The 17,998-nt window shown below is 39.8% G+C and overlaps 2 protein-coding genes across 3 annotated transcripts in view; one reads left to right on the top strand and one right to left on the bottom strand.

The window, feature by feature from the left end:
* Nucleotides 1–17,998, top strand: part of LOC126182460 (charged multivesicular body protein 7) — a 212,976-nt gene that overhangs the window by 4,218 nt on the left and 190,760 nt on the right. Inside the window, exon 3 of the mRNA XM_049924851.1 lies at nucleotides 483–845. Coding sequence (XP_049780808.1) covers nucleotides 483–845 — 363 coding nt within the window. The remainder of the gene's footprint in view (nucleotides 1–482; nucleotides 846–17,998) is intronic.
* Nucleotides 1–17,998, bottom strand: part of LOC126182476 (pantothenate kinase 3) — a 164,265-nt gene that overhangs the window by 114,293 nt on the left and 31,974 nt on the right. The gene's annotated exons all lie outside the window — the stretch shown is intronic.

Here is a 17,998-nt window from a genome sequence, read left to right as displayed (position 1 = left end):
GCTAATGTAAGTTGAGTTTGATGCTAGCAGAAAAGTTGAGAACAGTGTTATCCTTCATGATTCAGTTGCTTCTTTTGTGTGTGTTAGTGTATTGCTCCATGTGAGTTTGTTTTTTCCACGGCATTGTTTATACATTTCTATATAGCATTAATGTACTGCTGCAAGACCATAAAGTATATATACCCAATAACATATTCATGAGACTATGACACTCAGTTTATTGGGATCACACCCTCTACATCAGCTAGTAAAAATGCAGAGCAAGCTTTTCATCTTTGTTTTGTCTGGTGTTGCAGCTTGAAAGATTAACTGAGGAGAAAGATTTTGATGCATTCTAGAAATATGTACTGTTTATAAGGAGTATACATCAGTTAATGTATCAGTGGGCTGTCCTCTTTCTCTCATTGTGATATTTATTGATCATTTGTTTTATGACAAAAAATTATTGACATATTTCATGATGAAATGAAATTATGTTACAGGCCTATGCCGAATTTGTGTGGTCATCTATAACAGATAGTCAGAAAGGAATGTTACTGGAGTTGAAAGAAGTTGCTTGCATTTGTCAATTTACTGGGCATTTGAAGGATTTGGAAGTAGCAATTCATTGGCTACGCCAGCAGGGCAAAGTTGCTGTGACATTTTCTCGGAAAAATGGTGAAATGTTGGTAAAATTTGGTGGTACACTGGAAAAGAAAGTGACTGTGACTGAAATGGACATGAGTGTGTATTCTTTGAAGTACAGTGAAAAGGTGCTTATGAATTTACTTGAGGATCTTGAGAAAGAAAAAAAATTGGCCATTGTACAGGCTCGAACCTATGTGCAGAAGGACATGAAGCACATGGTAAGTTTGTCATATCTTTGATTTATATTTTTGCATGTTTTGTCTGCAAGAAATCTTAGTAGGCATTAAACTTTGTTGCAGGTGTTAATTCTTTAATGAAGGTTTCGTATTGAGCATACTGTATTTTTATCATACAGATTTTCTCAATATTATGAGGAGGAAAGTTGCTACTCACCATATAGCAGAGATGCTGAGTTGCAGATAGGCACAACAAAAAGACACTCACAATTATAGCTTTCGACCATTAAGGCCTTTGTCAAAAATATATATGTAACTCACACACGTCTGCAGTCTCAGGCAACTGAGCCAATAGCTATAATTGTGAGAGCCTTTTGGTTGTGCCTATCTGCGACTCAGCATCTCCGCTCTATGGTGAGTAGCAACTTTCCTTCTCATAATATTGTTACATTCCATCCTGGATTTTCCATTGTTGGAGTTTGTCAATGGTATATTGTTCTTTGTTAGAAGCTAGGAGAAGCAACTGACTTTGGATTAAAGTACATGAAAAGTTATGGATTGTTATTGGTACTGAGACCAGTTTGAAATATTTCATTCCTAAGCCTGCAGCACTTTACTACACAGTTTTCAGTTATGAACAAGTATGTTGGGCTCTTGAGCACGAGAAGTATTAGCTACTGTAATATCAGCTCTTCTTGTAATGGAGATTCTGTGTACTTTCTGTTACTGTTATATGATACAAATATAACTAAATATCTATGAATAACAGATAGGGACTAGCTAATGTGGAATGTTTGTATAAAAGACATTGTAAGGGAGGTAAATGAAAGACTGCATTTCATGGGAAAAACTTGGCTGATGCAACAAATCCAGTAAAGAAAACATCTACATTATAACTATTCACACTCTTCTGGGGTAGTAATGCTGTGTAGTGGGGATTCCTAGACACTGATTTGACAGAAGACGTAAAAATGTTCAAAGAAGAATGATTCGTTTAGTGTTTCACTGAGACAGAGGAGTGGGTGTTGAGGGGTCTAATAAAAATAATTATTTATTTAGTACCATGCAAAGGAAACTACGATGAATGCAACATTTATTTTTTTAGTATCAGTTGCAGTGGAAATGTTAACAACTGAAAACAAAAGACCTATTACTCCTATGTGTATATCGATATTTTTCCAGTGTTTACATTTCACTGTGACCATTACAACCACATATTATTCCCTCTCCAGTGGTAATGTCACATTTCTTTGGGAAGTGCACTGTTTGTCCTGAACACATGATTTTGCCCACAGCTTTTTTTATCTTTTACAATGAATGCCAAATGAAGCATTATTGGCTCTAGTTCACTGTACATTTGATGCCAGAGAGAACTAGATCATTAGTGCACGGAAGACTTGTTGGTGGTAGGACGGAGGAACATGTGACCCTAGTTTGTTTGTAGAATTATCACAAATTATCTGTGATAAACACTAAGGAACAGGGGCCTGAATCCTTCACTTTGGGCAATTCTGGGTTGCTGCTTTGTGCCTGTGCAGTATCTTCCATGAAATGCTGGCTGACAATATGACGTCTGCAACTCTGGAACATGCATGAGCCATATTATTCTGTCTTCCAGGATTATATTGAATGCTTGGTGTGATTAACTGAGAAATTCCAGATAGTGTAATTGTCTGGATATTGCTTTTTCTGGACACTGTTTAAGGGCAAGTGTTAATGGACTGTGGGCTAGAGACGTGGAGAAAAATGCAAGTGGCTCAGGTGCTCCTTTTCACAGTTGGTGCAAAGCAACACCTATAGCCTAATCCAAATCATCAAAATTAGGGAAACATCTGGTGAGGGATGAGCAAACTGATTTGCATTAGCTGGTTCTTCTTTTAACTTATACCAGTTCATCTACTTCTTTGGTTCATGTGACAGGGTGATTATCGTTGCTGTGGTGCTCTTGTACAAGTTAAACAAATACATTCATATAAATTCCCCATCCCTAAAAACCAGCACAGTCCTGCTACTGTTTTGAGAGGAAGGAATCTTTGATAATTTTAACTTTTTCTTATAAAGGTCAAATCCTGTGATGGGAGACACAATAATCCACTCTCTCTAAAATTGCATTTTCTCACTTTAATGTTATGGTGATATTTGTCCAATCATTCAAGAGGCTGTTGCAGATGCATTATGTTCTTCATTTCCTGCTGAAGCAATGAGAACATCATCTGTATAAGAATACAGAAAAGGCAAACTGTTCAAAATGCTATGAATAAATCACTGGAATGTGTGTGCTGTATTGCACAGATCAAAGGGCATCTTCAAATATTCTAAAAGTCCAGATAGTGTGATAACAACACATCAACTACCACAACAGGGATATGGTGATAAGCTTGAATGAGGTCAGTTTTAGAGAATATCTTTTTGTTGGAAAGTTGGTAGTTGAACTTGTGGAAATGAGGTACGGGATAGCAGTTTGACACTGTCACAGCATTTAAATCTTTACAATCTCCAAAGGGACAACGGGTTTTGTCCATCTTTAGAATGAGATGGAGGGGACCTGACCAGCAGTTTTTAGGAGGAAAACATATGTCAAGCATGATATTAAAGTTTTTCTCATGCTGATTTTTCTGGTGACAAGTGTCGGGCTCAAGCAGGCTCAGGATGGCCTGTTGTTGTGGTTGTGTATTGTACTTTCATTTCAGAAAAATCCAAATTAGGTTTCTCTGTGAGAATGTTTGACTGTCTCATTAGCAAGCCTCAATATTTGCGCTTTGGGTCAGCTGCAAACACTAAACTGGGGACGTCTGTACAAGTGATTAAAGTGTTTTGTTCAAGTGATTTTTGTTGACTTATCACCAAGCAATGGACCATAATGGCTCAAGCAATCCATGGAAATTTTCTTGAAAGGCCCATTTCAAGGTTCAGTAGTTATTCACCATGCGCGCGCGTACGGGTGTGTGTGTGTCTGAAAGTTTTCTTGATCTAATACTGTTACTGGCAATGCAGAAATGTCTGCTCCGGAACCAACCAAAAATCAAAGATGGGAGTTGTGGTCTGTAATGGACAGGTGGCAAGATGATGGAGCCTCCTCACTGTGCTCTGTCTCAAGTTGGTAGCATACTAGTTTCCTATCTGAGTGTCACTGGACTGTTGAGAAATAAATGAACATCATGGTGCGCATTCTTCAAGGTTCTGGACTTCCAGAAGGCTTTTGACACTGTACCTCACAAGCAGCTTGCAGTCAAATTGCGTGCATGTGGAATATTGTCTCAGTTGTGTGACTGGATTAATGATTTCCTGTCAGAGGGGTCACAGTTTATAGTAACTGACGGAAAGTTATCGAGTAAAGTGGAAGTAATTTCTTGTGTTCCCCAAGTATTAAGGCAATGTTATAGGCCATCTGCTGTTTCTTATCTATATAAATGATTTAGGAGACAATCTGAGCAGCCTTCTTAGTTGTTTGCAGATGATGTTGTCATTTATTGTAAAGTAAAGTCATCAGAAGATCAAAACAAATTGCAAAATGATTTAGAAAAGATATCTGTATCGGGCAAAAATTGGCAATTGACATTAAATAATGAAGAGTGTGAGGTCATCCACATGTGTGCTAAAGGGAATGCATTAAACTTTGGTTAGGCGATTAATCAGTAAAATCTAAAGGCCATAAGTTCAACTAAATACCTAAGAATTACAATTACAAACAACTTAAATTGGAGAAACACACAAAATGTTGTTGGGAAGCTGAATCAAAGATTGCATTTTATTGATAGAACACGTAGAAGATGCAACAGATCTACTAAAGAGACTGCTTACATTACACTTGTCTGTCCTCTTTTGGAATGCTGCTGCGTGGTATGGGGTCCTTACCAGATAGGATTAACGGAGTACATTGAGAAAGTTCAGAGAAGAGCAGCACATTTTGTATTATCTAGAACTAGGGGAGAGTGTGTCACTGTCATGATACAGGTTTTGGGGTGAACATAATTGAAACAAAGATGTTTTTCACTACAGCGGAATCTTCTCGTGAAATTTCAATCACCAGCTTTCTTCTCCAAACATGAAAATATTTTATTGATGCCGACCTATATAGGGAGAAATGATCATAATAGAGTAAGGGAAATCAGAGCTCACAAGGGAAGATAGGGGTATTCGTTTTTTCCTCACGCTGTTAGAGATTGAAATAATAGAGAATTATTGTAAAGGTGGTTCAATGTACCCTCTGCTAGACATCTAAATGTGATTTGTAGAGTATCCATTTACATTTTCTGTTTGAATTTGTAATGATACCAGCACATGGGGTGTTTCTGTGCATGCTGCGGTAATCTCAATATGCTTCTCGGTCATGTACTAGTTTATAATTTGTGAATCTGGATCGTTAGCTCTGAAAGCCATCTGTCATCTTGAGACAGGGACGAAGCAGTTTCAGCACTGCATACAAACTGACTGGGTGTCATACGGTTTTGTCAACCATAGAAATCACTGCATCAAGACTTACATCTTGACTAGCTGCTAGTACAGAATGCACATTGATTGGTAGTCACTGAAGACATATACCCTTAAAAAATCGGTGGTTACTTGCTTTCTGGTCGTAGCATGCATCTCTCTGAGCAAAATAGATGGCATGTTGTCTCCTAGTTTTACTTCAGTTGGCAGTTTTTTAATGTTAGATGACTCTGATTTTTCAAACTGTAAAATAAGGTATGTTTTAAGTCTGTACACAGGGAAGTGGGTAACAGTTTGAACATGAGATCTGACATTAGCTTAGCAACCTCACTATCAAGCAATGACATTTCGATACTGGTGTTGCTAGATGTTGAATTTACCATGAAAACAAGTTTTAAATTGCCACAGTAAAATTGGAATAATCATTGGAGTGATTCTTATGTACTCACAATTGTGCTGGCATCACGAATTGTGGGTTCTAGTAAAAACAACTACTTATTTAGCACCACACAAAGGAAATTACCAGGAATGCGTACATATACTTTTTAATATTAGTTGCAATGGAAACATTAAACAACTAGAAACAAAAGATCAATTATTCCAGTTGATATAAATAAAAATGTAAACGCTTGTTTGTTCAAAATCATTTATTTCTGAAAGTTTGTGACCGATTGCTCTCAAATTTTGACACAATGTTGCATTCTAATACTGACATATATTTAGGTACCTGTTTCTTTATATATTCCCTATTATTAAAGCTATTAAAATATGCTTGTATTCCAATGAAACATTGTTTCAAAATTCGATAAAAAAACTTTCTCTGATATGTGATCATGAGCATTTACAGTTTCTGAATAAGTCCCAATGTAGATGTATGTTTCTTCAATATATCAATTCTCTGAAAGTTCTTCACGGTTTGCTTCAAATGTTGCTTTTGATCACTCAAGTGTTTTTATATACCTTCTGGAATACCATCTTGTATATATGTAACAAATAATCGGAAAACATTGCTATCAAATATCTCAACATATACTGTTGCAGATTATTTCACGTTTTTACACGTTGCTGTAATAAATGTTTAGACACATATAGACGACATACATTTTAAATGTATGTATAAAGGTACAGTAGTGAAACATTGTTTGCAAACAGAAAAGTTGTATTTATCACTACTAAAGAATCTGAATTTGCAGTAACAGCAACGAAGACTTAAGCTCAGAAAGAGGGGGGAAGAGGAGAATAGCTGGACAGAAGGAGGTGGCAGGAGGAGATGGAGAGAGGTGAGGGAGGAGAACATGGACAGAGAGAGGAGGAAGAGGTAATAGAGAGAGAGGGAAGGAGAAGGAGGTGGACAGAGACAGGGGAGAGAAGGCTATTAGGGATATATATCCAATTCCCTTATTAAAAAACATGTGCTTTCACTTTCTTTTCCATTTAACCAGATAGAGCCACAGCAAAATGTTACCACGTACAGATAGTCAACAACTTTCCCTTTATATTCCAAAATATTATGTTACCTCTCACTTAGAGAGACATGCCCATTGCCGTAAAATAAAATAAATCAGATCTTGTACAGGAAGCTTTAGGTATTCATCTTCTCAGTGTGGTGGTATGGAGTGAAATGGTAATGCTATAGTTAAGTTATTTAGAAGAAACATGTTGCTTTATTTTTTCATTGGTTTCCTTAAAAACCACACCAGAACCAGTTTCCTTCCACGTTCTTGACCAGTCTAAAATAAGTTCCAGCTTCAATAGTTTTGACATTGACATTAAAATCTAGTCTGCCTTCCTACAATATCAGTTATGGTTTACATCACAGGATATTGAGGTACTGAGTGCTTGTGGTATCTCGTTGTCTAAATCCTCCAAAGAGATCCTTGCAGCAACAGGTATCCAAGCCATAAACAGTAGAATTGTTGTGACAAATATTCTTTAGTGTGTCACATTTGACAACTGGATGTGCGCGTTCACAGCAAGACATTGTTGCAAAGGTTCCATATACACACACTAGAGTCCGTGCAGAATAAGGTGCCCAATAGATTGCAATTGGCAGGGCACGTGTGGGGAGAGTGATAGAGGTGGGGGTGGCAGCAAGTGCTGTAGAGTAAATGCCGAGCGCTTGAGGGGAAGTGCTGAGCTAAACTGAAGTCTACACTCACATTTTTTGTAAGTATTATGTAGAGCACCTCCATACCAACACTTTCATAGTGATCATTCAAAAAAAGATGTCACCTCTGCTTTGGTTAGTAACTAGTAAGAATTCTGCTGAAAATGCAACAAAAGCTGCAATTTATTTTTGTCTGGTTTGTTATTGATTCATAACTTTCTTCACCAGCTGTCCATGGCCATTAAAAATTATATTATTTTGTCGAAAAATGTCTGACGTTAGTGGAATAACATGGTAGAAATGAAGTTATGCATATTACCATATGGCAAAATACTCTTTGCGTGCTATCATTTCTCCAAAATCTCATTTCAGTATCTCAATCCGTTAATGAAATATGAGGAATGTCGTGGATATTTCACTCTAACTTTATCACTGCTGCTAGCATTCGCAAATGAGTGTGGTATGTCAGATAAATTTTCTCGAGAGTGATGACATATAAAGACATCCACCCAAATTTAAAGAAAAAGTCAATATATTAGCTAAATTTCATACACAGCAACATATTACGTAATATGCAGCAAACACAAAATCATAGTGGTCCCTATTTTTTCATTGCAAACTTTTCAGATTTCGCTTAATGTCTTACTTCCGTGCAGATATCACAACAGCTATGATTATTAACAAAATGATGGCACATCATCATGGAGATCACATATAAAGCTACAAGTATTGCAGAAATGAAATTCTTTTACCGAATATTTTCTGCAAAGTTGTTTGAGAAAGATTGTGGGGTTTCACCAACTGGCTGAGAGGAGCCAAGCACTTGTCAGCCTTGGCTTCTGAACTAACAAGTGAATTTGCTGAGTGCTTTGGACAAAAGTTGGTCTCTGCAGATTGGCCGCTGTATCCTGTGTGGACTCTACCTAACTCTCACATATTTTGCTCATGAAGTCAGTAGAGCAAAAATCATGAGCTTGCAAAGTTATGTAGGTATTATATTCTGGAGATAACAAGACAGAAAAAGGTAAAGTTTTAAGGACAACAATAAGAAATGGAACACCATACATATGCTACAGCACTTACATGGTGCCCTCTTGCAACTTGGATATGTTTTGTGTGTGTTTTCAGGTGATACCACCCAGTACTTAACGCCTTGTGCATGGGGTGTACCTTCAGTGTGTAGGGTATTAAGTTTTGGATAGTGTGTGTTAACTGGTTCTCATGAAAGGCAGTGGCATCCATAAATTTTGTGTACAGTTTAGATTTATGTTTGCTGTACACATATAGTAAGCTGTTGGAAGTTCAATACATCTCTCTCATATACAACTCTCACATACAAAAACATCATGTGGCACCCAGAAATTAGTGTTGTTTATAGTGAATTCTTTTGCAAATTAGAGTCTTTTCATCTGCTTAGCTTTTGTTATTGAGGACTATGGTCAAACTGTGTACTACGTGACAATATAATCCAAAACGTTTAAGGAGTAAAAGTCTACACGAGGGCCACTGGTGTACTTATTTGTCTTGTCCAGCAATGTTTTTGGTGCTTGTCTTGAGGTATGATGAGAAGTAGAGAGTGTGTGTGTTACTGGTTCTACACTGCCAGTGAGAGAACAGTGGACAGATGATGTGTGTTGAAGGAATAGTGCCACATTCTCATGTTGATGTATCGCAGTCTCCAAAAATGTAACACATTTGGAAGAAACAGGCAAATATTTTGACAGCAAAGACCTTTAACTTAATTTAAGCTGAACTTAACCACAACTTCATAATTCGTGACATATTTGAAAGAAACAAATGTATGTGTTACAAAGATTACTTATTTATTTTTTGCAAGTTGAACTGTCGTATTACAACCTAACCTAGGCCTCAGGCTAAGCTATAGATAAGTCGATCACCACAACCAGGTATTTTAGCTGTTCTGTACATTGGCTTAACCAATTCACAACCAAACTGTCATGTTCTGAAGTAACCATAACTTTGTAATTCACGACATACCCAAAAAAGTCAACTATTTGGACAATGAATAATATAAATTTAATTGCTGCTCATTTCACTTGCAGCAATTTAAGCTGTGCTGTTACGTCCCAACCCAGTCACAAAACATAATTCATGATGTATTCAGAAGAAAGGTTAAATGTCTGCGACAGCAGTGAAGAAGGGAATGGTTTCTGATTTCTACACTAGAAATTCATTGCCTCTTTTCCTGCCTCTCATTGGTTACGGGAAAGTATCATTCCACTGGCTATGTGAAGCAGATGATTTGTCAGCCTATGAGCGCAGAGAAATGCTGCCCCAACTGATGCTGGCCCTGATGTAGACTTTAGTCATTTAAGGATAAAACTTCATCCACATCTTGTTTTATCTGGAGCTGCCTTTCTCACATGTAGGGTCTCTAAAGGACATTATACCCAGTGCCTAAAGTCATATAATGCTCTTCATTTAGTGTCAGTAAGTTCCATGGTTTCTTAGAACTATGAAACAAAGTTTGGCAACGTGAAGTTGCTTGTGTTTAATACACTGGTGACGTGATTCAGAGATACAGATAGAAAGTACACTGGAAAACTGACTTTGGGCAGTGGGTCTTCCTCAACACGTGTAGTACCCCACAGTACTGTGTCACATACAGCTTGTATGTGGGGTGAAATGTATTTGCATGGCAACACAGGATACAGTGACTTATTTCTCTACCTCCCACTGCTGAATTGGTGTCTCCTGGAGGTCATGTCCATGTTTTGGGGCAACTTTGCTGTTTGTGGAAGCCCAGGTTCTTTTTTCTTCACATTGCCAGTTTCCCTGAATTTTGTTTAGCCATGAAACTATTGACTGCCAGCCAGGAACACAACCATGGGGCACAATATTGAAATGGGTATGGAATGCATGTTTGGCAATTATTGAGCGACCGTGAGAAAAGTATGCGATGAGAGCGAATGCGCGTGCTCCACCTTCATCCATTCCGTAATGCAACTAAACAAAGTGAAGCTACAACTTTATGTCCCACCCTCTCAATTGTGCCTACTGCCTAACCCCACCCTCCTCCAAGCTACCATATCTTCAGGATGCCAGATTCAAACAAGCAAATCCTAATCCCCTACCCTCCCTGGGCCGACCATCGCTTCAGGCTGCCAGATTCAAATGAGCAAGTTATTGTGCCCCACTGTAATATATAAACTCTTGGACGTGGGTATACAAGCCTGCCCAATTTACCTTCACAGATTGTTCACCAATATTTTACAGCTGTGCCACATGCAAAGCGCGCCATGTCATCGTCTACCAGCAACTTTCTTCTTTGCATGCTCACACATGCTACAAGATGCCACTGTTTGGATAAGCTATTGTCTGCCTCTATGACTCATTTTCCTTACCATCTGAGAATATGAAGTGATTGTAAAGAAACGCACATCAGCCGATACTGTATCTGTGCCACCTGTGGAATTTCATATGCGATTATTGCCATCCGAGTAATCACAGTGAAACACAAATCTGAACGAAATGCTCTTAAAGGACATTCATGTCAACATCTTTAATCAAAGTGCTCCTTTTCTGGCTTGTATTGCGTCTTTTTATCATATTCATTTAACTGGTGAATTATTGACTTCATAAATTCTGCTACGTGTAGGCTGACACAAGCACATGCGAAATTACTGCAAGACCAAATAATAATTTTCTAATTTTTTGTAGCTGTCCTTTCTAATTTTTTGTAGCTGTCCTTGGACGGCTCAGAAATTTATCTGGAGGGGGGAAGGGGCAGGGCTCAAAAATTCCCATTTTGTTATATAAAGAAGTTGGCGAGCTTTGAAATATGCTATGCCACAAGAACCAAAATTTGTATGTAACACAAAAAGCTTGCTGTATCCCGAGAACTGGTGGTTATGCATAGTATATGAAATTTCTATAATGAATTAAAATCTCTGTACTCCAAATCCCAGAGGAAAGGGGATTTGCACACTATTTCTCCAACCTCCCCCTCAATTATGTTTTATTCATGTCATCTGATTTCGCTGTCACATAGCTTTTGTGTAAATTTTTTATTCGTTTTTTCTTTTCTTGCAGTCAGTTCTGTTTTCAACGTGGAGGAATAAAACGGTTTAATCACTTCTTAAAAGCACCTGCTAGTACGTTAATTTCACATCTAATTTGTGCCGTCCGTACCGTTCTCCGTTGAGAACTTGGACATGAGCCTTCGTTGTAGCGGTCACCCTCAACGACCTGCAGACGTATTCTTTCTTGTAGTTGACGGCTTTCTCCTGGCATCGATAGTGACGCTGTCCCTGCGCAACGTGTTTACTGAGCACATGGCCCTTCGCGTGTTCAGTCCCTGTGACATCTGCCGAGGCGTCCAAGTATCCGTATCGCACGCGTGATAAATGGCGCTGAAAGCACGCTCCTGCTGCCGTGCCTGCGTGCTCGTAATATTAGTTTAACCCTCAACCGACGAGGTGTGGTCTCTCGGACAGCGCGAAAATTATCGAACTCGCTCTCCAAGGCCAGTTGCGGTGGAATGCTTCTATACTACCCCTACCTTCCTTAAATTGCCAAGCCTACGACGTTTTGTTGTTGGTTGCGTTATCGCCTTCTGTGTTTATTGTTGACATATGTTACTGATAGGTGTTGGAGTCTCCTAGACCGCGCCTCTGTAACTGTATAGCTCAAAATTTGTTGGCACGAATGTGTCATTTTTAAATTTCCCGAGTTTGATGACATTGTTAGTCGGTGTATGAAGGAAGGTGTCAGTGATATAGATCAAGAAATAAACGAAAAAGACGACGATTTTACATTAACCAGTAATCACAGTTCTGCTTTCGAACAAGAGTATCATTCAGAGGAAAAACTTCAGTAAAGTTGTGATGGGAATCTGTCTGTTTCTTCAATGAAATACTTACAACAATGTGTTAAAATCGAATGTGTTCTGAGTGATCAGAAGAATGTAGTTCCCAGCAATGAATGTCAACTTGACAGACTTTCTTTTTGTACCTATACGGGGGAATTTTTATGCGCAAATTTAAACCCTGGAATTTAGTTTTATTTGGAAATTTATTTGCTACAGAGATCGTATAATTTTTCAGAATGTAAAATTCAGTACTCTAACAATCTATTTTTGTGTACTATTTAGAAGAACCATCCAAAATTATGTGCATTTGTGTGATAAATAGTAAAGTGCTGCAGGCTTTGTTTAGTGCAATAAAAGAAACTAGAAACATTTAAGCAACACTTAAATAATTGTGAAAATAAATGTTACATACCATAAATTAAAAATTTCAAATGATTTTTGCCTTAAATCTCGGTTTAAACATACGGGTCCCAGAGACCCCACCTCGTGGTATGCATTACAGGGAAGTCACCTCGCCAGTTAAAGTTTAAATGCCGCCGTTTAATATGGTATCGGTTGCCCCTGATACACACAGTGTTTCAGGAGGAAACAAATAGTGTTAGTCGGGGTTGGTATAAAACCGCGCAGGGCTCATAGCACTGGTGTACTGCGACGCCTCTAGGGTTTAGGCTTGTTCTGCGTGCCTACGTCACGCATACTCCGACAGCCAGTGAGCGTTCAGTAGTGTTCTAACAAGGGAACCTCCCCGTCGCACCAGTGGATAGGCCTTGAAAAACTGAACACAAATCAATCGAGAAAACAGGAAGAAGTTGTATGGAACTATGAAAAAATAAGCAAAATGTACAAACTGAGTTGTCTATGCGCAAGATAGGCAACATCTAGGATACTTTGAGTTCAAGAGCGCAGTGGTCCCGTGGTTAGCGTGAGCAGCTGCGGAACGATAGGTCAACGGTTCGAGTCCGCCCTCGAGTTAAAATTTTAATTTCTTATTTTCGCAAAGTTATGATCTGTCCGTTCGTTCATTGAAATCTCTGTTAACTGTAATAAGTTTAGTGTCTGTGTTTTGCGACCGCACCGCAAAACCGTGCGATTAGTAGACGAAAGGACGTGCGTCTCCAATGGGAACCGAAAACATTTGATCGCAAGGTCATAGGTCAACCGATTTCTCCACAGGAAAACACGTCTGATATATTCTATACGACACTGGTGAAGGCATGTACGTCACATGACAGGAATATGTTGTCGACCCACCTAACTTGTACACTTGGCAAATGGGTAAAAAGATTCTTCTACCTTGCCCGATTTAGGTTTTCTTGTGGATGTGATAATCACTCCCAAAAAAGTGATGAAAACATAAGAGTTTGTCACATAAACTGAAAATAAAATATTAAACTTTTCACTGGAGCGAGCCAGGACTTGAACGAAGGACCTCTCGTTCCGCAGCTGCTCACGCTAACCACGGGACCACTGCGCTCCTGAGATCGCGCCATTCTTGATGTTGCCTATCTTGCATGTGGACTACTCAAATTGTATATTTTACTTATTTTTTCATAGTTCCACACAACTTCTTCCTGTTTTCTCGATTGATCTGTGTTCAGTTTTTCAAGGCCTATCCACTGTGCCGACTTATAATTGAATCTGAGGGGGGTACGATGGGGAGGTTCCCTTGTAAGTGCTCTGCTCTGAATGCTGTAGCTAATGTGAGCATTAAACGTTACTTAGCGAGATTTAATGAACTATTACTCCATTTGTTGCGATTTATCGTCGCTGAATTTGGTGGTATGTGATAAAGTCCGCTTGAGCAAGGGAGAGACTTAATTTGTAGGAGGTTTGCTTTCTTCAAGCGGAAAGCACGCGTTTGCGGGTACGGCAATTGTCGCTTGGAATCGTCAGCAACGTAAACTTCATCCGTGCCTCGGCATGCGCCAACCGCCATCGTTCATGTATCGAACTAGTATAGTTTTGAAATACAGCTTTATTTATTTAATGTTTTCGAAGTAGTTTCCGCCACATTGAATACATTTCTCCATCCTCCGAAACCAATTCCTATACCAGTTCTCCCAAGTTTCGGTAGGAAGCACACTCGTTGTCCCAAGCCCTACTTGAAAACTGCACTCCTTTCTGCTTCAGTTTCACTTTCCGGAACAGTAAAAAGTCACAAGGAACAAGTTGTGGACTGTAAGGAGGGTGCTCAAGAAGTTTGTCATGTACCACGCAAATACTCAGTGCATGCTTTGGCGCGGTGAGCGTTGTGTGATGGAGGAACCAACTATCCATTATTGACTTTGGTCTCAGGTTCTTCAAAGATTGGATGACTTTGGGCAGGCACTGCTCAGTGTACCACTTAGCTGTAACTGTCTCCTGCGTTTCCAAAACAACACGCTCCACAATGTCGCTTGATTTGGGAAAAAAGCTATCATTTTCTTCTTTACTGATCGGGATTTTCTGACAGCTACGGGTGTGTCGTCATCTTCAAAGACCCAAACTTTGTTTTGAGTCTTAGTCGGCACTTCATAATAGTACAGTCAAGTCTCGTCACATGTCCCTTAGAAAACTTCTTAAACATCTGTCGTGTCATCTGCTCTTCCGTTAGTCTAAGCGGCACCCAGAGAAAGCAAAGATTCTTTACTTGCAAATGATCACGCAGAATAGAAAGAATTGCTGTTGCATTCAGCCCTAAGGTGCCCTCTATCTGCTTATGGATCACTCGACTGTCTTCGTCTAGCTATTTGCTCCTAGCATCAATGTTTTCCTCCGTAACTCATTATCGTGGCCTTCCCGTCACCTAAAATTTCCTCTTTGGAATTCTCTGTACCACCTGAATGTTGTGGTACGATGTGGACACACATCACCGAGTGCAAGTCATTTCTTCAAAGCACTGGTCTATGTTTAAACCACGTGCGGAGTTGTGCCGCAGAACTACCCGAATCTCACTTTGTGACCACGATGCCACAGCAAACACTTCAAACTAAAGCTGCTAGCACGTCTGTGTCTATAGACTTGGCGCAGCGGCTACACTGCAAGTGTGAAGGATTCTCAGAATACAGCAACCATCAGACTCCTGCGACTTACTGTTGCGTCGTATCGCAAAACTTTCCTAGTACCCTTTGTATTGTAAAGGCACAAACTGTGGCTGAACAACAGTGATTCACTCGAGGTTTCAGACTTTTGTTGGAGTATCCATGTTGCCTCGTTCGCTGAGCGACGTACGTCATTTGATGCGAGGGTACATCAACAAACTATTTTTAGCCTAGCTTCATTAACAGTGCAAACTTAATAACCTCTATCGACAATTGTAGAATTTTGGAACACGTATTATGTTAGAGTATAATGACTTTTCTGGAGACTAGAGCTCTACTCTCTAGGAATCGGCATGGGTTTCGAAAAAGACGATCGCGTGAAACCCAGCTCGCGCTGTTCGTCCACGAAACTCAGTGGGCCATAGACACGGGTTCCCAGGTAGATGCCGTGTTTCTTGACTTCAGCAAAGCGTTTGATACAGTTCCCCACAGTCGTTTAATGAACAAAGTAAAAGCAAATGGACTATCAGACCAATTGTGTGATTGGATTGAAGAATTCCTAGATAACAGAACGCAGTATGTCATTCTCAAAGTCTTCCGAAATAAGAGTGATTTCAGGTGTGCCACAGGGGAGTGTCGTAGGACCGTTGCTGTTCACATTATATATAAATGACCTTGTGGATAACATCGGAAGTTCACTGAGGCTTTTTACGGATGAGGCTGTGATACATCGAGATGTTGTAACAATGGAAAATTGTACTGTAATGCAGGAGGATCTGCATCGAATTGACGCATGGTGCAGGGAATGGCAATGGATTCTCAGTGTAGACAAGTGTAATGTGCTGCGAATACATAGAAAGAAAGATCCTTTATCATTTAGCTACAATATAGCAGGTCAGCAACTGGAACAGTTAATTCCATAAATTATCTGGGAGTAGGCATTAGGAGTGATTTAAAATGGAATGACCATATAAAATTTAAAAAACGGTAAAGCAGATGCCAGAGATTCATTGGAAGAATCCTAAGGAAATGCAGTCCGAAAACAAAGCAAGTAGGTTATGGTACACTTGTTCGCCCACTGCTTGAATACTGCTCACCGGTGTGGGATCCGTACCAGATAGGGTTTATAGAAGAGATAGAGAAGATCCAACGGAGAACAGCGCGGTTCGTTATAGGATCGTTTAGTAATCGCGAAAGCGTTACAGAGATGACAGATAAACTCCAGTGGAAGACTCTGCAGGAGAGACGCTCAGTAGCTCGGTACGAGTTTTTGTTGAAGTTTCGAGACCATACCTTCACCGAAGAGTCGAGCAGTATATTGCTCCCTCCTACGTATATCTCGCGGAGAGACCATGAGGATAAAATCAGAGAGATTAGAGCCAACACAGAGGCAAATCGACAGTCTTTCTTTCCACGAACAATACGAAACTGGAATAGAAGGGAGAACCGATAGAGGTACTCAAGGTACCCTCCGCCACACACGACAGGTGGCTTGCGGAGTATGTATGTAGATGTAGACAATACACGTCCCGGATAAAGGCGTCTACACAGATAACTGCATGCTCGGCAAGAATGTATGGGCGAACGTGCTAAATCCGAGCATGCTAGAGCGCTTGTAGGAAAAATTTGCGCAGTCATCAGGAATTGTACAAACAGCTTGATGCTGCATCGAACTTCGATTATGCCTGAGCTTGGGCAACAAGAATGGGGAGGCTTGTGCCAGCATTAATAATGATTTTATGTTTGGTCCTGTTAAGTTACATTCTGTAGAAAGGTTGTACTGTAACGATGTTAAATGGAGGAAAAGAGAAGAAAAGTAGCAGTACCGTGAGACAGTTTCCGGAGTGTGTCCACCGCGAGCAGATTATATGGGGATAATATTTTCGTATCTTTAACTACGCTTTACTCACATATTACGTTTCCTCTGTTTTTCTCTTTTTTCGTAAAAAGAAAAGCCAAAGACAGCACCGTCTAAGCTGGACATTTTATGGTAACGAACTACTGCGTGTAAAAGCGTGCTTGAGCAGTGTGGAGGCACGACGAATTTGTCGGTGCTTGGGCAAGCACGCTTGCGCATGCGTGCATGTCAAGCATGCAGCTGCTTGTGTAACCGCATTAGTGCACAGCATCCATCAGTGTGAAAGAACGTATAAATAAAAGAATTCCTCTGCTGTGCCAGCTCTTTCATCTCAGAGTAGCAATAGCAAACTACTTCCTGAATTGTTTACTGGCTGTATTCCAGTCTCTGTGTTCCTCTACAGTGTTTACTATCTACCAGCTTTTCTCTGGTACCAAGGAAGCTATTCCCTGTATTCTAACAGATGTCCTACCATCCTGGTCCTCACCCACGTCAGTGTTTTTCATATATTACTTTCCTCGCCGAGTCTGCGGAGAATCTCCTCTTTCGTTACCCTATCAGTCCATCTAATTTTCAACATTCGTCTGTAGCACCACATCTCAGATACTTCGATTCTCTAAATGTTCTGGTTTTGTCCTAGTCCGTTTCACTACCATGCAGTGTAGTGCCCCAGACGTACATTCTCAGGAATTTCGTCCTCAATTTAAGGCAAATCTTTGATACTAGTAGATTTCCCTTGACCAGGAATGCCTTTTTTGTGCTTTTTATACCCTCGCTGCTCCGTCCATCATGCGTTATTTTGCTGCATATGTAGCAGAATTACCTGACTTCGTCATCCACAATTCTGATAAGTTTCGCGCTGTTCTCATTTCTGCGACTTTCGTCTCTCTTCGAATTACTATCAATCGATACTCTGTGCTCATTAGATTTCTTTATTTCATTTAACAG

The sequence above is a fragment of the Schistocerca cancellata genome, chromosome 1 (genome assembly GCF_023864275.1).
Source record: "Schistocerca cancellata isolate TAMUIC-IGC-003103 chromosome 1, iqSchCanc2.1, whole genome shotgun sequence".
NCBI classification, from domain to species: domain Eukaryota; kingdom Metazoa; phylum Arthropoda; class Insecta; order Orthoptera; family Acrididae; genus Schistocerca; species Schistocerca cancellata.
This window is presented reverse-complemented; position numbering and strand designations above follow the sequence as displayed.